At 50.7% G+C, this 22,584-nt stretch overlaps 1 protein-coding gene across 6 annotated transcripts in view; it reads left to right on the top strand.

The window, feature by feature from the left end:
- Positions 1-22,584, top strand: part of LIMK2 (LIM domain kinase 2) — a 52,073-nt gene that overhangs the window by 10,192 nt on the left and 19,297 nt on the right. Inside the window, exons 1-3 of one of the 6 annotated variants that reach the window (XM_064481059.1) lie at positions 349-448; positions 7,439-7,546; positions 8,954-9,097. In XM_064481059.1, the coding sequence (XP_064337129.1) occupies positions 9,012-9,097 (86 nt within the window). In that variant the 5' untranslated portion in view covers positions 349-448; positions 7,439-7,546; positions 8,954-9,011. Of the gene's footprint in view, positions 1-348; positions 449-7,371; positions 7,547-8,953; positions 9,098-16,928; positions 17,330-22,584 lie in introns of those variants that run through there. The other 5 variants (XM_064481058.1, XM_064481062.1, XM_064481060.1 and 2 more) reach the window with 5 other exon arrangements.

Raw genomic sequence — 22,584 nt, 5'->3', positions numbered from 1 at the left:
CTGCCCTGAAAAAACAGACCTTGTTCATTTTGTCTACTCAGAACTATAAGCAGAGGCTGAAGGAAAAGGCAGGTTTTGTTCCAGTAGAAAAAGGTACCGCCAGACCGCTTTTTAAAAATTGGAACGAGACTTTTGAGACCATGAATTCCTTGTCCCGGGAGAGAGGAGCAGGCTGGATGAGAGCTCACCGGGATCCTGTGCCCCCAGGAGGGAATCCTGCACCTCACGGAGCATCGCCCGGCCCCTTCAGGATGAGGGTCTATGACTCTGTCTTATTCTACCCAGTAGGAACCCTGTCCCTGTGCCGCCTGCTACCTCAGCCTCTGAACCCCTTGGTTTTGTGTGCAGGTGAAGATGCCTGGAGGTGTCGGGGCTGTGGAGACCACGTCGCTCCGAACCAGAGGTTGTACAGGACTGTCAACGAAGCCTGGCACAGCTCTTGCTTCCGGTAAGTGAATCCACGCTCCTGTCTTTGCCAGGGCGCTAGGAGCCAGGCACTATTCATTTTCTAGAAAATACAAAACAAGCTTCTGACTTGAGAGTTTCCATTTCAAGGTAGGGGAGTGGGTGGGGGGTGGGTCAGGGGGCAAAGAGGGATGTGCCGAGGAGGAGGACATGAGCAAACATCAGGTGTGGCCCCCAACCCGACACCAGGTGAGAGTGGAGTAGCCACATGTGGGCCCGGTGCAGCTAGAGGTGGGGGTGGGGGGGTGGGGAGAGCCCTTTCCAAGGTGTCCCAGCACCCCTACTTCATAGGTGAGGAGACTGAGGCTGAGAAAGGGTGACTTTCCCACGCCTGCACTACTGGTTTGCAGGGGCCTCAAGGGTTGTTTTCAGTGCAGTTGGCAGAGCCAGCTCTTCTTCACCACACAATGCCTTCCTAGTTTCCTGCTTTTTGTTACAAACTTTGTTATAGCTCTTAGATGATTGTTTGGAGGCAGCTCGGTTTCTTGACAGAAACACAGTCTCTAAAGTGAGATTTTTTCCTGCTGTCTGAGGCTCAGTTTCCTCGTTAGGAAAATACGAATGTTAATCATCTCTCTCACGGACTTGTTGAGATTGAATGAACTCACACATGCCAAGGGTCCAGCACATGGTTGGCACCCACTGACTGGTTGGAATCCTGGAGAGTGGGAGCTTGTCTTTGTATCCTCCAGAGCGTGAAACAGTGCCTGGCCCACAGTCATTCCTCCTTGGAGGCTGGGTGGGCATTTGTGGCCCCCATGGTCTGAAGTGGTGGGGCTGTGCTCACGATCTGAGAATGAGAGAGACTGTGGACAGGCACCATGTGCTGTAAATTCCAGCTCCCACACACAGCTCATGCTGCAAAGCATCCCCTGTGCTGATAACAAGTAATTTAATTGACCTTTAAGCACTTGCCTCCACCCGCGGAACTACATAGGGGGATGGCCTGGAGAGCTCGTAGGGGGATGGCCTGGAGAGCTCTGGCCTCTGAAAGTGTTGGAGAAGAAGCAGCATTTTTCTGCCCCTTCAGCTCTAATTCAGAGCTCTCCAATCTTCTCTGTGGATCTGACTGCCTCGGTTCCTCCTCCTTTTACCCTCAGGGAAGTTGATTCTACTTTTACTTTTGCCTTTTAGTAAGATAGGAGCAGAGTGTCAGCGCTGCAGGGGCCTTTGGCCAGCCCTTTCATTTTACAGCTGAGGCAAACGAGCAGCATCAGAACCCAGTGAGTTCCCAGGCTGGGGCTCACCTTGGCATCCAGTCCATATGGTCATATTTGTTCCTACTGTTTTCCTATTTGTATGAATATCTTCTACCCAAAATTGTCAGGGGAGAGTATAGCTCAAGTGGTAGGGCGCATGCTTAGCATTCATGAGGTACTGGATTCAATCCCTGGTACCTCCTCTATAAACAAACAAACAAACAAACAAACAAACAAACAAACAAACCTAATTACCACCCCCCCCCAAAATCCTCTATCCGGGTAGAACAAGCTAATGTTTGGGAATTTCTGGATTCTCCTAGAACTAGAAGAGCACCTGCTATATGATATGACCCCTTCATATCAGAGATGCAAGGCCTGAAACCAAAAAGACAAAAAGTTACACAGATAGACCAGACCACGGATGACAAGAGCTGGCCCTAGACCTGAAGTCTTGGGTCACTAGTAGATCTGGTGAGATGCTAGCTTGTTAGAGAGCACTGTGTGTGTGTGTGTGTGTGAGAGAGAGAGAGACAGACAGACAGACAGACAGAGGGAGAGAGACAGCCAGACAGATGCATACACACACACACATGCATGCTCATAAAGAAGTAAGGCACATTATCCTGGTGGAAAAGGGTGCAGACTATAGAAGGGACTGTCTGGTTTCAGATCTTGTCTTCGCAGTTTATTAACTGGCCTTAGGTGACTTCCCTGAACTCCAGGCACCTCATCTGTAAAATGCGGGTAAGAATAGTACTCATCTTACAAGGTTTTGGGGAGAATTAAATGCAATAACCTATATAAAGTCCCCAGCATAGCTCTTGACACGTAGAAAACCCTTAATAATCAGTAGTTGTCACTTTATATTATATTGTGATTGTGTGTCTATATACGCCTACGTACATACTTTATTTCTCATACCACACTCATTGGTCATCTGATGTGGAGCCTCAGGGATTAAGGTTAACCTTGAACTACCCTGGCACAGTAAAAGATTATGCCTGGGGAGAGTAGAGCATCTGGGTTCAGTCTCCTACATACAGCTTTGCCTCAAGGACAGAGTCTTTTCTGATCCAGCTCTGTTGAAGGGGCGCCTGAGCTCTCCCATGCAGACTGGATAGCGTGGAGCCCTCAGACAGAGCCTGGTGATTTGCCGTGGGGAGACTGGCAGCTTTGGAGCCAATTTGACTTTTGCCCAAATTATTGGAAGATCTTCAGGGCTGAGAAGGACTGTATTTGTCTGACCCCAGAAGCGACCTGTGTTACGAAGAGCACAAGGCACCAGCCTGAATGGTCTCTTAAGGTCTCTTGTGCCCCTGCTCATCTGTGATTCCCTGAGGAATTCGGAGTGTCTGGGTGCAGGACCCTCCCTCCATGCTCCCCAAAGAAATTCATTCTTCCTGACTCCCTTCCAACTTTGCTCTGACCCAGCTGGGCTACAATTACAATAAAGGAAATGACTTTCTTCCCCTTTCCCCTGTACCTTTGTTTTCCTAGTCTCAGGGTGGGGCTGGATATTGAATGGAGAAATTGCTAGGGTTTGGCCCAAACTCCTCCCCTCGCCTTCTCCCTACACTGGCCCATCCCCTGTCTGCAGCCACATCCATAATCCTGCCTCTTCATCCAGATTCTCAGGTGCCCAGGACAATGGGAAGCCACTTAAGGCTGGGACCAGGGACTGTACAGTGGAGGCCAGCTGAGGAACCTCCTGGAAGTAGTCCCGTCTGTAATTGTGCCAGTGCAGTTGGGCACCTGGCCAGGATCTCTCTGATCTCTGGACACTTGGCCGAACAGCCCTCCCGCTTTCTCCTCAGCCTTCGCAACCAGCTTGTTTGCACTTGAAGCACCTCTGGCCTTCCTTTTCCTTGTTCAGTTCCGTTGGTTCTAGAGCTGGGGCCGTTCTCTCTGAAGCTCTCCGGAACCTGCTCCCTCTCGTTGGGGGAGGCCAGGAAAGCAGCGGGATCACACGATGTTTGCAGCTGAGGTTAAATTGTGGAGCTGTGAATGACGACCTGATCTCTTGCATGTTGGCAAACCAGGGAACCTGGACAAGTTTTCTGACGATTGTCCTTTCACCCTTGTCAGAGGTGTTTGGCCTAGAAGGAGGGATCATAGGGGGAGGGAAAATCTGCCTCTGTTAGTCCTTATGGCCCCTACCTGGGACTCTGTTGCTTAACCTGGTTCCTGACAACATTGTCAGAGGGAAAACACCACCGTGTGTAAGCCCCCCGGGAACTGTTCTGGGCCTTTCTCAGAATCACGAAAGCAGGCTGTTTGAGTTTTCTCTTTTGAGAAGTGATTTCTAATGGCAGTGCTCTGGAAAAGGGATGATGCAGATAGAAAGCTGTTATTTCATCACCATTTCCTCTAAATTTGTGACTCTAAGAAAGGCCTGAGAAGAAACCACACGTCGTGACCAGACTGTGGTGTAATGGGCTGCCTGACGACACAGGATTTTCTGTGATGCTGAAAGTCGTGCTCATTTTCTCACCCACACCCCCATCCAAACAAGCACCGCAGAGTGAGAGTTACAGTAATAGCACCCTTTGTTGAGCGTTTACTCCACGCCAGAGACTGTCCTAAGCATTTCACATACATTATCTCATTTAATTCTTACAACAACCTAATAACTGCGGTACTAGTCCTACCTATTTTATGAGTAGGGACATGGAGGTTGCTTGCTCACAGTCTCAGAGCTAGTAAGTAGGCATAGCTGGGATTTGAACCCAGGCATTCTGACTCCTCGCTTACCAGAGTCTTGCATTCCTGACCGGGGCAGTCATTTCACCTCCCTAAGGCTTGTTTCCTCCTCTGTAACTTCAGGGTAACAAGCACCACACACACTGGTGGTGTCAGATAACATTGAAGGGCATTGGTTCAAAGGCTTCAGGAACTTTCAAGTGTCAGTAAAAATGCTGCCGGATTTCTGGGGCTCCAGCTCCTGGTGTGGGCATTGGTGGAGCAGCCCTGCCATCTGCTGTTGCACTGCAAGTGCTGCTGTGCGTTTATTGACCTGAGTCTTTGATTCTCGTCTGCTTGTTTGTCTAGTTTATCTCTAAGGAAACAGCCAGCCTGCGGGTCATTGAGGCTGGCTGGTGGGCAGGGTGCTAGGGCCTGGCTGACAGAGAAGGGGAAGGACAAACACCTGGGTCTTCCTCTGCCCCCACGAGGGACTCCAGCATGAACACAGAGTGGGACTCCTAGTTTGCAACAGCATGTGACCTTCAACGTGCCTTAATCCTGCTCTGTTCTTTGGGAAGAGAAAACTAAGACACCATAGAAACCCCACATTGGCTGTCTGGGCCAGAGATGGAGGGATGGAGGGGGGTGGGTGGGGCTAGGGTGAAGGGCTGATGTTTATTAAACATTGTATTGGGAGTTTCACTTAGATTATCTGATTCAACCCTCACAGTAACCCTGCAACCTCATTTGATACTAAAACAGAAAAGCCCAGAAAGGTAGAGTAACTTGCCCAGGGTCACACAGAGCTAACATGTGAATTCAGGTCTCCCTGGCTCCAAAGAGGGATCTTCTTTCCACTGTGACTCCCACGAAAGAACAAGACTCAGAGTCAGAAGACCTGGAGTTAAGTCTTAGCTGAGCCAGGCCAGCTGTGTAACTGTGGGCAAGTTCCTTAGTTACTCTGAGCTTCATTTTCTTACATCTGAGATGCAGTGAAAGTAATTCACCTGATGAAGTAGCTGTGAGAATCACGAGGATCACGGAGGGGATGGAGAAGAGCATTCTCTGCACACCTTAGGGTGGTGTGACGTAAAGCAGCATGTGGCAGCGTTGTGCTCCTTAATTAGCTGTTCACGTTTCATTTTGAGCGGTACAGTATTAAAGCACCCAGTTAACTGCTGATGGGGATATAGATTGGAAATACTGGCCTGACCTCCCAGCTGGCTCCCTCAGACAGGTCATAAGTTGGAGCATTCCTGATAGTGGGCTCTAGTCTGGCTTCCATTCTGTCTCTCCCCTGGAACATCCCCTCAGTAGGGTTCCAGAGGACAGCCTCGCTGGTCCACCCACTGGCCTCTCTTCATCTTGCAAGGCCTCCAAGGCTGCCCTGGAGGTCGTAAAGTGAATCAGAGTTTGCAGTCAGGCTGCTTGAGTTTCCATCCCCACTTCTCTTGAGTCACTAGCGTATCCTTTCTTTGACCACAGTTTCCTCATCTACAAAAGGGTGAAATGGTTCCCACCTCAAAAGGTTGTTGTGCAGACTAAATTTAACATGTATTCAAAGCCCTTACTTAGCACAGTGCCTGGCCGTAATTAAGTTTTAATAGATGCTAGCGTTTATTATTAGTGTCTTTGTCACTCTTTAAATGTTCCCTTCCCTTGGCTTCCCTGACATGCCACACTCCTGCTCGTGTCCTCCCCTTCTCCGGTCATTCCAATTTGCTTATCCTCCTCTGTCCAGCTCTGAAATGTTGCCATCCCCCCAGGCGCGTTCACCGATTTCTCCCTCTGTCAGGGTGAGAGTCTCACCCTCGCCTGGGGCTCCCATCTCCTCTGCACACTGATGACCACATACTCCACATACTGATGGAATCAATATCTTCAGTCCAAACCTTTCCCCTGAGTTCTCCACTAGCTCACCTGCTGTCAACCTTACATGTCCATTTGGATGTCTTGCAGGCATCCCAGACCCAGCTGGACTTTCCAAAACTGGCTCCTCTTACACTGTAACCTGTCCTGTTGAGTGGCACCAGCATCCACCCACTGCCCAAGCCAGAACCAGGTGTCCTTCCCAGTACTCCTCTCGTATCCTCCAGATCTAGTTCGTCCGTTTTCTCTCCAGGTTATATTTTGAATCTATTTCTCCACCCTGCTCCAGGCTACCATCCTCTCTCACCTGGATGACCACAGTAGCCTTCTAACTGTCCTTAATCACTCTGCACCCCCAGTCCATCCTCCACAAAGCAGCCAAAATCAGTGATTTTTTTTTTTTTTAAGTCTGACCACATCACACTCTCATCTCTCGGTCCTTATATAGTTGCATGATTTTCCAGCATTTTTAGATAAAGGCCAAAGCCCTAAGTGTAGCCTGTAGAGCCCCCCGTGGTCCGGCCTCTCCCCATAGCCTCCTGTTCTCCCTACTTCAGCCTCACCGCTCTTCTTTACAGGTCCAAAACGTGCCCTTCTTCCTTCTGACCGGGCCTTTGCTCCTGCTGTTCCCTCCACCTGGAAAGCCCTCTCACCTTCTTTTGGCCTAATTAACACCTGCTCACTCTTCGTATGTACCTGGATGAGAAACGGATATCTCAGGGAAGTAGTTAACAAAATAGGTCATGGCCCCTGTTTTATGCTTTCACAGATCTTCCCTTTGAAGCTTTTTTTGTGGGTTTAATTTTACATGTATTCATCTGATCATCTCCCTAATGACATCCTGAGACCTCTAATGTGTCAGCATAACTTGGTCAGGGACCACGGGGCTCTTTGCCCCCCACATGTCACCACTGGGCACGTGTTGGCATGGGAGGGATACTTGTCGAATGAATTGCCGGGGTGGCCAAGAGATGTGATGTAAGCGTGGCCTTTCCCTGCCCTTCCCCTTCCCCACATCCTTCCCTCAGCAGTCACTGTGGCTGCGGTTACTGTAATCGGCAGGGAGGAATTGGTTCCAGACATTAGGTTGTTTGGGAAAATTGCCTGCAAGTCTCGAGGTGAGCAGTTAAAGATTTGTCTTCTGTCCCCGAAGGAGCCAGAGAGGCTGACCCAGGAGTCCTCCTGCCCAGCAGCAGGTCTTGAGCTGTCCTTCTCTGCAGGCACAGTCTAGATGGGAGCAAGCCCTGGAGAGAAAACCAGTGAGTTCAGCTGCTCCAGCCCAAACTAGTTATGACTGCCCTGAAATCTGACAAATCCCAATTCTAATCGTAAGTTTTAAAAATTTTGTTGTTGTTTTTTTTTTTTAATTTTTAGAAATCTTTAAAGGGTGGCATTAGCTAAAGATGCCCATGAAGTATAAAGTGGAAAAAAAATTTGTCTTTTACTTGTGGGTGATTTATGGCAGCTACTGGGTGGATAGGTTAGCAGTTCTTAAAAATGAAGTTTGTCCTTTGGGAGTTAAACTAGTTGGATCCATGTGTAATGAGAGCCGTCTCGTGTGGTAGTTAAGAAAGGCTTGAGAACCAGATTTCTTCGGTTCAAATCCTGGTCCTGCCATTTATTTGCTGTGCACCGTAGGCAAGTTACTTACCCTTTCTGTACTTCATTTCCTCACCTATAAAAGGGAAAAAGTGACCTACTGCCTGCTTCCTAGTGTTATGGTGAGGGGTGGATGAGTGAAGTCGTGTGTAACCCAGAGTAAGCACCCATGGCTGTTAGCCATTTGTTACTGGCTACTAGGGAGCCAAACGTCTCCCAGGGCTGAATTGGTGATTGTTACGTATCTAAAGGAGTCATGATTTTTCTCTTCTAATTAAAAATTAGTTTAAAAACCAGTAGAATAATGAGTGGCCAGCAGTGAAAAGTCAGTGAGGCAAAACTAGAAGTATGTCCACACAGAGATACTGATTCTGGATGTGGTCACCAGAAGGGTGTTCTTTGTTGCAAGTGGGGCTAGTTTGGCTGGCTCATTACTGCTGGAGTGAAGTTTCTCTCCGTGGCTGCTCATTTCCCTTTATTGTAAGTCGGTGCTCACAGTGCAACCTAATTCGGCTGCCTGGGATTCTTGATTAACAGGAAGGGGCTGGAGGCAGTACATGTGTAGGGGATGTGGGGGTTCTGATTTCAAGTGTTAGTTTGTCAGTGGACAGTAGGTTGATAAGTGGTTAGGATACACCCATCCTAGAATGTCTACACCTCTCTGGGTACTGCAAAGTCCTGTTTCTGGGCCTAAAAGGCCAAAAATGAGGCCTAGATTAGGATCATTTGTCAAGGTGACACTAGCCTTGGAGAGTGTCTGGGTGTTCAGCCAGCCAGCCTTTCTCTGACCCCAACCCTTCAGCATTGGCCTCCTGGTGTGGAATTTTTTGCTACCCTAACTCCCTTTTACAGAGGAAGAAATTGAAGCCCAGAGAAGTTTAACAGCAGGCTCAGATCACACAGCAAGTTTTGTTGTTGGCCAGGTCAAATTTTCAGGCCTTCTCTGCCAGGCATTGCCCGGAGATTTGTTCAGTATCCAAAGCATTTTTTCCTGATGCAGCCAGGAGATGAGAATCTGTGTAAACACAGCATTTGACCCTGAATGTTAGACATTTAATTTTGTAATATTAATATCAGAGAGCAACAGTGGATAATTACCTACAAGGGGTTACAACCCCATCCTTATGTACTTACAGCCCATACAGCAAATCTCAGCTGTTAAAATAACCACCTCGGGAGAGATGTGGCCTGAGGATGGGGCCGTGGTCTGCTGTTAATGCACACGGGTCGGCCAGCGGACTTCATGTGGATGGACACGTAGCCAGGTGCAGACTCGAGAGGTGAATGCCCCCCATGGAGAAAAACCTGCAAAGGGCCAGCGCTGTCTTTGCTGTTTCAGGCTCTGTGTTCTCTTCATTGGGAGCCTCTGCGTGTTAAATACTCTGATCACTGCTCACTGCCTGGGGATGACCTGGCTCGAGGTCAGCCGTGGTCCCTTCTGCCATCCCAGCCTCTTCCCCGCTCACTCCTCACATGTGCCTGCCGCTGCAGCTTTCAAGACCTTACTCTGTTACGCCTCAGTGCTTTTGCACATGTTATTCCTTCAGCTGGAGTGCCTCTTGTCTGCCTGGCGATCAGCCCGTTAGGTTCAGGCGAGACAGCCAGGCCTCTGGAGGAGCCTCCCCAAGTCCACCCTCACTCCTTCCCCACCGATCAGAGGAGACTTTTTCTCTCCCTTTGTCGTTCTCCTCGTATAACCTCAGTCACGGCCATCATCATCCCTCTTAGAGTATGAAATTCTCTGTCTGGAGCCACATCTTGTTCTCCTTTGTGTCCCAGAGCTTGGCTGAGTGCTGAGAACGCGGTGGACACTCAGTGCTTGTTGTACAAAGTATGTTTTTGTCAAACGACCACCTCTCTCTTTAGACACTTGCATAAAGCCCTTCCAGTGCAATCACCACTGTCTCTTTGCTCTGCAGTTTTGTCCCAGGCAAGAGCTTTTCTTTCGAAGTGGGGGCATGGAATAAGACCTCTGTCTGTGTCATTCCAGAGTCTGAAACCAGCAGCACTGCGGCCTCAAGGGATGGCGTGCCTTCTGCACTGCCCAGCCCACTGTGCTGATTTCCTTGTAGTTTTCCTCCAAGGCCTGAAATCCCTCTTCCCTTGGGTAGCGCTGGAGGGGTTGCTAATAAACTTTGTTTCTCCACACTCCTCTCCATCACCAGGAAAAACCTCTGAGTGCCTCAAGCCGGATTTGAATTAGGGGGTTTTATTCTACATGTCAGTCACCTGGTCCTGCCTCCCTGGGGCTGCCCAGTCACGATTCTGCTTAGATCCTAGGGTGCCCCACTCCGCTTCCATCAGTAGCACTGACTCTTAGCGCAGCACCAGCTCTTTCTGAAGTTAGCTCATGTCAGCCCTTGTGTTTTGTTTTGTTAACCTGTTTCAGTTCCAAAGGTGGCCTTTTCATGAGATGACCCTATATTCTGGAGTCATCTTTTCCCACTGTACTTGAACACCACTACTGTGGGTTTCAGATGAGTAGGAACAGCTCCAGGAAGGTGGAAGTCCCCAGCGAGCCAAGGCTTTACAGAATGTCAACCACCAAATATTTATTTATTGAGCTACATCCAGAATAGGAAGATGAACAATCTGTCTTGCAATCATTTCCTCATTTGTAGCCAAGGGGAGGCTAGTGATCTACCTGCCTGCCTCTCGGGGTCAGTGTGAGGGTGGAGTGGAAATCAAGTGGAAGACACACAGGAAAGAGGAAAGCAGTGGTTTCCATCTTCGGTCTGCAGCAGAAATACTGAAGCTTATTTAAAATGCAATTCTCCTGCTCAGTCTTGGCAATTGTTGTTATGTTGGCCTGGGGTAATGCCAGGAATCTTCATTTTCAACAAGCTGCCCAAGGGTATCTGATGCTGCTGTCCCTTTGACCACACTTTCGAAATACCACTGTAAATCCAGTATAGAATGGTTATTTGAGGCTATTTTAATATCTTGGACTTGGAATCCAAAGTTTTGGGTTAAATCCCAGCTCTGCTGGTTCCTAGACCTGTGACCTTGGACGACCTTCTCTTTGAGCTTCAGTTCCTCATACGTAAAAAGGAGGTGATACCCCGACCTCACAGTGTTACGCCAATAAAAGGAAAGCGTATGTGAGCAAGCCCACCTCGGTGCAGAGGTCCTAGAACTCTGTCGGTGTTTTACAGAGTGGGAGCCAAGGGTCCACAACTTCTGGAATGTGGTGTTATGTTGACAGACACCAGGCAGAAGACAGTTCTTAGCATCCAGCTTAATCAGGTATCATGGAAATCTGGATAAAACACTAGAGATTTAGTCCAGTCCCTTGTTTTATGGCTCATGAACTTGAAACTAGGAATGGAAGGTGGAAAGCTCAAGATGTGTGGGGATACCCAGTCACATGAAATGTGTTTAGATTTTCAGACTGGAAAAATTATTTCCCAAAATACTGAAGAAAGACAGAGGGGAACCTATCAGCGCAGCAATAGAACCACTGTTAATAACTTTTGAGAAACCATGGAGACTGGTGTGATACCCCCAAGTATAATTATTTGTTCCACACCTGCTGTATACCAGGTGCTAAGGATCTAGTAGTGAGAGGAAAGTAGAGATGGCTAACCGGCCCGGTTTTCAGAAAGGAGGGAAAAGAGATGCTGAAACAGTAAACTCATAATCCTTTTGACTTGACTCTGTCACAGAATTCCGATGGAATTTTGTGGACAAATTCCGATGGGACTCTGGAATTTTGCAGGTGTTGGGCTAGGGGGACCATGAGCACTTAGAAGAGGAGCTGATCCAGCAGTTGTGAATTAGTCATGACTCCTCAGACTTGGCTTCATGTTTTCACTGGGTTGCTATCGAGAGACAGGCATTTGATAAACTCTTTCATGTTATCCTGACAGTAAGACTGTGGGCAGGAAATGTAGAGAAATCAGATGCAGGAGTTCCGTGTATCCAGCACTTTGGGGCCCTGTGCGGGAGGGCCAGGTTCCTCAACACCTCGCTCTGGCTTCTGTTGAGGAAAGGGCTTGGGACTCGAGGTCAGCAAACCGGGCTTTTAATCTCAATCCTGCCCCTCCCAGCAGTAACCTCAGCTGGATTGCCTGACCTCTCTGGGCTTCCCTTGCCCTGTCTGTGCTGTACATACCCCTTGCCAGGTTGTTGTGGGGACTAAATGAGATGATGAGAATAAAAGTCCTTTGTAAACTGAAAATCTCTTGTGAACGTTAGTTATCATCCCTTTTCTAGAAGTTGTTCCTAACAGAGTTCCTGAATCCTATGCTTATTTACTGGGCATCTGCAGGCGCCAGGTGTGGGCCAGGTGTAGGCGCCTGTATTTGACCTGGAGGTGGACAGATGCGGGCTCCAAGCCCTTCCTGTGTGAAATGTGCTTAGGGACACGTCAGGGGAACCGTTTCCAGAGGAGACTGAGTGCTCCGTTGGAGGTGGGCCTGGAAAAAGTAGGAGATGGAGGGGGCTGCAGAAGGAGCTAAGGGAGCAAAGGCTTGGGGACTGCCCAGGGAGAGCCTGCATGGCCTTTCTGGGAAGTGGAGCAGGACAGGAGGCGGCCAGCTTCCCTGGGAGGGAAGCCAAGAGACTGCCCCAGGGTCCTGAGTGCAGGGCACCTAAGCAGGCAGGCTTTGCCTTTGGACAGGAGCACCAGCAAAAACGTGTGAGGAGGTATTTGCTCTAAACCATAGGACTTCTTTTTGTTGTTCATTTACCATATGAAAAAGCAGCACTTCAGTGTAAGAAAAAATGTAAACAGTATCAAAAAGGTAGAAAAAGAATAGTGTTTCATCCCTGCTTCTTGTCTCTGCTACCCTAAAGAGAAACTGATCCATGTGGTGGAGTTGGCCAGGTGGTCTCCAAGGATTGTGTGCATTGATTTTTGAAACAGTGGGATTATACCACACAGTCTCTCTGATGCCTGGATTTCACATAACCCCTTACCCAGGACAATTTCTGTTTTGGGACCTAAAGTCTACCTCATTTTTTGTTGTTGTTGTTGTTGTGGGGGAAGGTAATTAAGTGTATGTATGTATGTATGTATGTATGTATGTATGTATGTATGTATGTATGTATGTATTGTATGTATTTTAATGGAGGTGCTGGAGATTGAACCCAGGACCTTGTGCATGCTAGGCATGTGCTCTACCTCTGACCTGTACCCTCCCCCTACCTCATTATTTTTAACAGCTGCATAGTATTGTGTTGCATGGCTGTGGGATTGTACTTAGCCCACCCCTACTGATGGACACATGGATTGTTCCTCATCTTTTAGTACTAAACCGTGCTGGACACACATCTTGGCACATTTGTAGGAATATTTCTCTGGGCAAAATTTCTGGCAGTAGAATTGCTGGGACTCTCATTTTTGAAAGCCGACTGCTGCTGTAGTGTGGAAAGTGAGCCGGAAGTGAGGGGGAGCAGAGGCAGTAAAAACAGCCAGCAAACGGGGTGACACTGCTCACTTTCCAAGGTTCAGAAGCTGCAGTCCTCGAGCTCCCGTCCCTGGTGGGAGTCCTCCCGGCCAATAGAGGGCCCCACACGGACACAGTTCCTTGGGCTTCAGGTTATCTGACCAGAGCCTCCTTCTGAGAAGAGGTTGGGGTGATTCATGCATTCACCACTGCCCCCCAGAGCACTCACTTGGGGCCGCCGGTCTTCTCCAGCCTCTCACAGCCACCTTGAAGCCCTGAGTCTCAGTTGGTTCTGAGGAGTCGGTTTGCTGGGCTCCCCGCCAGGTTTCTAACTTGTGAAACGTGTAAGAGATTAGTACCTCTCCTGCCATCTTATCCCGTCTGTAACTGCCAGTCCAAGTGTCCCTCCTGTTGCCTCTGGCAACCGTAACTTCTGAATCCCCCACCTGGAACCCAGAAGAGCAGCTTTCCATCTGGGACTAGTATCCAAGGGTAGGCAGTGGAAATACAGCCTCCACTGTGACCTTCTACCTCCCAGTTCTGGGGGGTTTGGGCCTTTGAAATTGGCCCCAGGGAGCCACACTCTGGGGTCTGAGTGGCCAGCAACTTCTCACTTCTGGTGGTCTGTCCTTCTTGGTCCCTCCTGAGGTCTGGATTTAGAGAGGTCAGGCAGACTCCACCTGGGAGAGCCCTGCGCTTCAGCTCAGGACACGGGGAGACGGCCACACCTCTTCGGTGGGGGGTGCAGTTTTGTGGCATTGAGGAATCCTCACACTGGTTCCCCACACACCCACCTACCCACTGAGTCCTTCGTGCAGGGAGCTGGGGTGGGGGGACTGGAGAACGCCTGCAGCCTCCTGCATTCCTAGACACCGACTCACTGCGCCCGCGGCCGCTGGAACAGCACATAGCTGTGTGAGATGTCAGGAGGAGTTATGCTCACGGGCTCCCTGGCCCCATCTCTTTGTGGCTTGTATTTTCTTCCATCCGCACTCTGTTCATCAGATGGAAATAGAGGGTGCAATTAGCAGATAATTTGCTAGTTCCAGGCTTAATTTGGGGCCCCCTTCTTGCCCGAATCGAATTACAGGGGAACATAATAGATTTTTAGTGAGAAATAGTTGGCCCTGTTGCTGGAAGAAAGCTCTCTAGCTGGGCAGGCTTTTTGGTGTCCTGTGTGTTGTCCCCGCTTCCACTCCACCCCGCCTCCTCTGTGGCTCGTGTGCGGCCCCCAGGCCTGGATCCTGATCCCCTCAGGGCCAGCTCAAGAGCTTTAAACTCGAGACCCAAGGAAAACAGGGAGCCCTCTGCAGCCTCACAGGGCTGAAAACGTTGAAGCTGGAAGCTATTTAGAGACCTCACCAAGGCCCAGACAGAGACAGCAGCTTGCTGAAGACCACATAGCTAGCCCATAGTGGTAGTAACAATAGTCTTAATGATATTAGCAGCTAACATTTATCACCTCTTAATGTGTTCCAGACTCTGTGCCAAGGGCTTACGTGCAGGGCCTTGTCGCATTCAAACCCAGACAGTCTGGCTGCGGGCCCAGGCTGGGCTCCAGCAGAGCAGTGGTCGAGCTCAGCATCGGCAGCCTGGGTTCGAATCCTGGCTTCACCTCTCACGTACACAGCTGGGAGACCTTGGATTTAAAGTCTGTGTACCTCACTTCCTTCCTCCAAGAAAAGGGGGAAATCACAGCACTACCAGCTAGTGCAGGTTAAAATTCATTCACATACATAAGTGCTTCGAGCAGTACTTGGGGCAGCACTCGTCCGGCGCTCAGTCCCTGCTGGCTGCCTCGGGCTGGAGTGTGGCGTCTGTGTGGCAGGGTTGCATGTGGCTGAGTTCTGCACAGATGCCAAAAGCTGGTCTCTGCTGCTGGAGGCCGTCAACAGAGTAGTTGAGTGCACTGCCCGTGGAGCAGAGGTCAGCACCCTAGACCCTGCCTGTCTTTGTATGGCTGAAGAGTTTTATATTTTTAAATGGTTGAAGGAGGAAAGCAAAAGAATATTTTGTGGCAAATGAAAATTGCATGAAATTCAAATTTCAGTGTCCATAAATAAAGTTTCATTGGAACAGAGCCCCGTCCATTTGTTTGCATTTTATAGACAGCCACTTTTGTGCTGCAGTGACAGAGCTGAGTAGCTGTGACAGAGTCTGTATTTCTGTAGGTCTGCAAAGCCTAAAATATTTGCTCTCTGGCTCTTTACAGAAAAAATGTCTCAACCCTGGCTCTTACTAGGTTGAAACCCAGCTCCGCTCCTCCAGCTGTTTGTCTTCAGGGTAGTGACACAACCCTCAGAACCTCAGTTTCGTCCTCTGTTAAATGGGGGTGATAACATCTGCCTCAAATATTGGTCACAAAAGTATGACAGAACAGATGCAGGGCACTTAGCACAGGGCCTGGAATGTACTAAGTGCTCAGAAATGCTCGCTTACAGCAGGGTGCAAACACCATCTCTTATCACATTCTTTGTTATCCGTGTGCTCAGTCAGTCCAGGAATGGGAAAAGGCTTTGACATCCAGCCGCCACCTTTGCCACAGGCTTTCCTGTTCGTCGTAACAGGGTAACATCAGTGGTGAGGAGTGTGTGCCTGGTGGGAGGGAGCTGGTGTTGCTCCCTCAAGCCCAGCAGTGAGGTCTGGATGTGCCTAAGTCTTCTGCAGGCCAGGGAGGTTGGGGCTCCCCTGATGGTGGGCTCTGGTTTGGTCAGAGCAGCTGGGGCTCTTCATGCAGCCCCTACTCCAGATACCTGGCCAATCATTCCCCACAGGCACCCTGGGCCTTGTCCTCCATCGTGCCCTGCTTTTCGGTTTGAGAAGCTTGGTTACCATGGACACAGTGGAAGAAGCACCACTGCCTGCTGAGGCCAATGGCTGGCATTCTGGAAATGAAAGAGAGGGGACGGGTGACCTGGCTCCAGTCCCTGTGCTCCCTTCTACCTGCAGAAGGGCTTTGAGGGAGGTGTTTCCCTTTGAATCTGCATTTAAATCCCAGCACTGCCACTGACTAATTTTCTGGCCCTGGGTAAGTTACCTAATCTCTCTGTACCTCACTTTCCTTGTTTATACCATGGAGGTAATTCCCTTGTCGGTGAAATAAGAGTGTTGTATGGCGTTTACCACACGGAGAAATGGCAGGTGTCGGTTAACATTCTGGGCCTTGTTCTTAGTCTGCAGTGCAGCTCTGCCCACAGGTGGAGTAGCAGCCCCCGCTAGCAGCTCTTGGAGCTGTCCGCAAGCCAGGCAGAGGGAAGGGATGAATGGGGACCCACGCGCTAGCACCAAGTATATGCCAGCCCAGAGCAGAGAGCCCAGAGGGCAGCTTTCTCAGGACCTGGATCTCTGGACCTGCCTCCTGCCAGAGGCCCCTCTCTGGGGGTGTGGCTTGACCTGGAGCTGGTATCCTATGCTTTTCTTCACCTCTGAGCAGAGTTGCTGTCCTTGGAGTAGCTCTTCAGGCTGGGGACACTTGGGCCACATGTGCTCACCCTCTCTTCGGCCTTGCCCTTCCCTGAGCCCAGGGATGGACGCTCAGCCAGTCCTGGTCATTGTCTGCAGCGCCTGCCTGCAGCCTCCCTCCAGCTCAGCTCCACCCCTTGACTGCAAGGTCTGTTTCCTAATAGCTGCTCCAACCACACACCTCGTTCGGCGCGGAGCCCCTCCCCTTCCTCCCTCCCTCCCCCGTCAGGGGTGGGACTGGAGAAGAAGGCTAACTTGACAGCAGCGCCTCTTTCTTAGCTAGCCACCGGCCCCTGCCCAGGAATGCCTCTGTGCGCATAGCCTCCGCAGAGAGGTGCTTCTCCTGAGTCCTGAGGGGCCGCCCAGCTTCCGAGAACCAGGGAAGAGCCCTCCCCGCCATGAGACCCTACGGGCGTCTGCCGGGGGGCAAGGGGCCCGGAGTGCTCACGCCTCTCCAGCCGCTCCGGAGGGAGAGGTGAGCGCCGGGCAGCCAGCCCACAGCCAGTGGTGCGGAGCCCTGGGCCTGTCATGGTGGCCGTCCGCTGCCGGCTGGAGGCTCTCCCAGACGGGTTTGCAGCTAAGCGTGCTTATCTGGTGTGGGAAGAAGATGGGGAGTTACTTGTCTGTCCAGGCTTACTTCACCTCCAGAGACCCCTTTCGGTGAGTTGGACTCTCAGTCCCCTGCCCCACCTCCTCTTCGGGCCCCTGGTCCTGAGGGGCGGGCAGAGGCCTCCCTGAATCTGCTTCTCGGATTTCATTTATCCTTTGACTGTGGCTTCTGTCAGGCAGGAGCCAGTAGAAGCTGCTCCCAAGTGAGCCGGGCTACCCGAGGCCCCCCCACCATGTTCTGGGAATGGTGAGGTGAGGGGTGGGCCCAGGGGGCAGCCCCAGGGGAGCTCGGGCTCTCCTTGCTTCCCTGACTCACCTGGAAGAGCCTCCAGAAGGTGCCACTGACCGGCCTGCTCTTGGTGCTACTGCTTCCGGGGAGAGAGCACAGACAGGGTGCTGTCCTTCCAGCTCTCACGTGTCTCACCTGCCGGCCGTGCCGCCTGCCCAGGAATCTGTCCCAACAAGCAGGAGAGGCAGGTTTTGCCAAACAGCATGGAAGCTGGCAAGGCCTGGGTGTGGGCAGCCTGTACACCATAGGCACTCTCATTACACACGTTTGTTCTCACCTCTGCCTCTGGCCTTTAAGGGCTTCTGCTCTCCCTGGCAAGTAAGATTGCTGGGGAAAGGCCTGGGCAGGTGAGACCTGGGCAGTTGGCTTTGGAGTGACCTATGCTGTGGGGCTAGCCCCCAGGCCTGCTGGGTCCCCAGGCCCGAGCTTCTGTGGGCCTTACCAGAGGGAGATGTGGAAACGTTCTCTCTACCTCTGACCTGCCTTCCTTTGCTCTCTGCCCCACCCCACCTCCAACAGAAACTCCCCAGGGGGTTCTAGCCCTCTGGGTCCCTCCTGAATGGAGCCATTCCTGGCTGGGGTGGGGCTTGTTTTCATTCTTTGGGAGCAGCTTGTTCCCAGGTCTGCCTCCCCTCACCAGTGGTCCTGGTCGACTCCTCCCTTCTGGCTTCCCAAGCCCGGCCCCGTGCCCGGACTTCGCTGCTGGGATACTTAGTCAGGTGGCCGTGCCCTGGGCAGAAAAAGCAGAACACCATGTGGTTTCACAGAATTACCAGCCCCTGGTGGAGTGGTGGGAAACCCCTGGGTTTGAGCAAGGGCTCGGGGACCTGCGAGGGTGGGAGCTGGTCCTCAGGGCTGACTCTGCCAAGCATCCTGCTACACACTTTATCCCTCCGTCTCACAACAGCCTCAAGACATTTTGTATCCCCATTTTACAGAGGCAGCAACTGGTTTCAGCAGAGTTAACTTGTGGGGTCTCTGGCCAGCCTCATCTGTCGTCCTGAGTTTCCTCTCTCATCCTCAGGAGGCTGCACCTCCCCTGCCTGTACCTCACCAGGGTCGTTCTTGGGTTTGCTTTCCTCTCCCAGCAGAGAGAGAGCAGAAAAAGGGTCCCCATGGCTGCCTGGCATATGAAGGGATGGCAGAGGTTCTCCTTGGAAGAGCTAGTGGGAATTGATCTTGTGTTTAGGAGGCAGGTTTTACCACGTGGAATCAAGATGCCAAGTGTTTGAAGCAGCCACTAGTTTAAGCCAGGCCCTCCTTAATCCCTCTTCCTCTTAATCCTGAATAGGCAGCTTGGCGGGGTGGGGTTGTTCCCTTAGAAGCCAGGAATGTGTGCCCCTTTTATTCTCTGGGGCCAAGACAGGAGCTAGAGAGATAATGAACTCTCAACCTGAACCTTTGAGGGCCAAGCCACTGACACCACCCAGGTCTGCCTGTCCTTTGTCTTATTCTGCCCCACCCCCTTTGGGCAACCTGACAACCCTCCCCCCAATTCTATTTGCCCAGCTGGAGTCTGGGGACCGACTGACTGACTGACTGATGTGCCATAGACCCTCTCCCCTCCCCCAGATAAGAGGCCACATTCCTCAAGCCACTTCTGAAGAGAGAGCCGCACACACGCACATGGGGCTCTGTGCCCCAAGGGAGGGACCACCCAGACCCTCTGCTCTCCCAGGTAGCAGTCTAATTAGTCACCACTGTCACTGCCTGCCCCATCCTTTATTACAGGGTGTCTTCATGGGCTGCTCTCTGATCAGGTGCCTGACCCTTTCCTGGGCTTCAGTTTCCTCCTTCACAGAGCACAGGGACTGCACTTCCTGGGCTCCTGAACACAACCCTTGCCAGGTTCTGTGGAACAAATTAAGTCCTTGACCCCAGACCTTGAACCCTCAGGAGTTCTGGGGCTCTGGTTGCAAGGAGAGTGACGCAACCGGATTCCACAGGGACAAGATCGGGCGTGACCATGCGCAAGGGAGGGAGGAGGGAGCAGGGATGGAGAATGATTTCTGTGCCCTGGCACCCCTGCCTGGCAGATCTCACTCAGCAGAGTGCACCGTCTTCCTCTGCCAGGGCCACCGATAGGGCCACCGATGTGAGGGGTGAGATGCAGTTACTGTGTGCTCGCAAGTAAGAGAACACCTCAGATTGGATTTTATAAAGAAGTAAATTTGTGAGTAACTTTTGTCTGACATCTTTCAAGGATTTTTCTTTTTATAGATCTTCCCTTAATGCCCAACATTGATTTAATGGGTTTGGTTTACTTATTGTCTCTTGAGGAAAACAAGTTCATCTTGGTGTAAAGCAACCCACATTTAACAGGAAAAACTATTCTTGACCCTGCCCAGCTTAGCAGTAACATTTGGAAGGTGCCTTAGGTCCCCTGGGACCCTTTTCCTCCTCATTCGAAAAATGAAGGACTTGAATCAGTTGAATGATTCCCAACTGTGCAACCCATAAGGCTCCTCAGAGACACACAAGCACTTTTCAATTTTTCCCAAATAACGAAGGCTCTATTCCTAACTGCAGTGCCACTGCACAGATTACTTTGCAACTATAGGCTTCCTGGCTTTTGATTGGAACTGAATAGCGTGCTCTGGCAACACTTATTTCTTGCTGATCAGAGGCTTATTATGTATTTGGTTAATTTTTTCAAACAGAATAACAGCATATTCCATAATAATTACAACTTAACTGACAGCCTGTCTACAGGGTCTGCAGGCAGGAGAGGTAATAAAGGGGTCTGTGGTGGTAGAAGACTAGGCTCTGATGGACCAGAGTCTCAAGGGCCCTGGTCTGTCTGCCCTCCAGGGCCCGGGGGAGACTTGGCATCCCCAGGCGTGACACTCTCAGGTGAGGGCAGAGACCTGCCCAGTCTCCCATCCAGCTAGTCAGAGCTCAGAGGCAGGGCCTGGAAGAAGCTTCTCCCCAGATGTTTTCTGCTCATTTAGGAGGCTAAGGCTGAGCATCCAACCAGGCAGTCACCAGGACATGGGAGGGCTTATTCTTTAACCTGTGCAAATTCACTGTAATAGTGGCTGTTCTGTGCTCTTACCACATAAGGTTGAAAATTTACCTGTAAACATTTGGTCTGAAGAACTTGCATGTGACTGAAGGCTGGGCCTCTATCTTATCTCACTTGGCTTCTCCCAGCACCTTGCCTTTTTGGTCTTGCACATCCTAGATGCACAGTAACTATTTCCTAATCGGTAGGAATTGATAATAATCAATAGATTTCTAGTTGGCTAGACAAATAATTCATTTTAGGATCTTCTCTACTTCCAGAAATCTGTTTGGTTCTGGGCCAAGAAACAGGTCCCTACTGCTTGGGCGTGGGAGGGAAAAGGGTCTGTTTCCTTTCACCCTTGGTGTTCTCAAATTAAAGAGGGAAGCGGGGGAGTGGGACCTGCTGGGCACCTGCTGTTGGCCAGGCATCACACTAGGCATTTTAATTCTCATAACCCCTTGAGATTTTATCATCACCGGTGTGCAGATGAGGAGACTGAGGCCCAGAGTCATGAAGTAACTGGCTTTCGGTGACACACATAGTAAACAGCAAAGAGAAAATATGAACCCATGCATTGTAAGAAGTTATTTGTGAGAATCTCAGCTGATTTTCTTTTTTTAACCTGTGTGTTCCCTGCTAACTCAAAAGGCCTCAGTTTGGGTCTGAGCTGCCCACTGAACTGACCACAACGGCTCGATTCACCCTGTAGTGCTTGGGAAGAGTCCTGGAGGTTGTCCTCAAGGTGAGTGGGCCTCTCAGAGATCACCCCTGGCTGGGGGTTTCACTGCTCAGGAGAGTGTGGATGGCTGATGCCTCGGCCCTGGGGTCTGGGCTCCAGCACCAGTCCCACCACCTCTAGGCTGGATGCCCCCAGGCCTGCAGCCTGGGCAGACGTTGACCTTCACTTGGAACTTTCAAAAACTGAAAGCTGGAAATAAGCTTCGACTTTGGGGAGAACATATTGTGGCCATCACCCCTGAGAACTTGAGGTGGGATTTTTTTTTTTTTTTTTGCAGTGGTTTTTTATTATGGTATAGTTGACGTACAATGTTATATAGGTTTCAGGTGCACAACATAGTGATTCACAATTTTTAAAGGTTATATCCCATTTATAGTTATTATAAAATAGTGCCTGTATATATTCCCTGTGTTGTACAATGTAAGTGGGATTTTTTTTTTTTTTTGAGTTGCACCTCACATTTCCAGAGTGTATTTTGGATTCTTTTCTTAAAAGGGCGGAGACCACTGTGGACTAAGTGGAGGAGAAGAGTCCTCGTGTATTTAACATGGGCCCTTGGGCTTAAGGAGCAGCGTCACCAGGTGTTAAGTGCTCTCAGGGCTCCGGCTGAGTGGGTGTGTGCATCACACGGGGGATGTCGTGCCGTCAGTGGAAACGGCTTCACAGACAAGCACACGTTTGTTCAGATTCCAGCTCCATGGTGTGTGTACTGGGCGACTTTCCAGAAGTGACTTGACTCTACTTTTTAGTCTTCTAGTCTTTGAAACAGGGATGATCCTGTCACCTTGAGGGGTATGGTTGGAATTAGAGCTCACATAAGTAGACACCTTATGCAGCGCCCAGAATATGGTTAGCAGTTGTGGAACAGTAGCTGTTGTTAATATCTGAGCTGAGACTCTGGGTCTGCCCGGCAACTTCTCCAGGGGCCTGGAACCACTTGTGTTCTGTGACAGAGCAGCCTGGGGACCCGCAGCCAGTCCTTCCATCAGCTGTTCATCTTCCTGCTCTTCAGGGACACTGGCGGCCGGCTCTGGCTTTGCCCTTGAGACATTCCTTGACACAGACGTGTGTCTTGGGGGGTGTCGCTCTCCAGCCAGGTGTTCCTCGCAGGAGGCTGGCGTGGCTCTCCTGCGTGCCTGCACTTGCTCCTCTCCGGGCCTGGCTGGGGCAACAAAAGCAGGATATTGGCAGTGGAAAGGAGGACATGTTCTGGTGCTCCCGGGCTCTGCAGCGCACATACCATCCCGAGGGTGTGACAGGGCCCGGGCCTA

The sequence above is a fragment of the Camelus dromedarius genome, chromosome 31 (genome assembly GCF_036321535.1).
Source record: "Camelus dromedarius isolate mCamDro1 chromosome 31, mCamDro1.pat, whole genome shotgun sequence".
In the NCBI taxonomy this organism is placed as follows: Eukaryota; Metazoa; Chordata; class Mammalia; order Artiodactyla; family Camelidae; genus Camelus; species Camelus dromedarius.
Note: the sequence above shows the minus strand (reverse complement) of the source record. Positions and strands in the feature narration are given on the sequence as shown.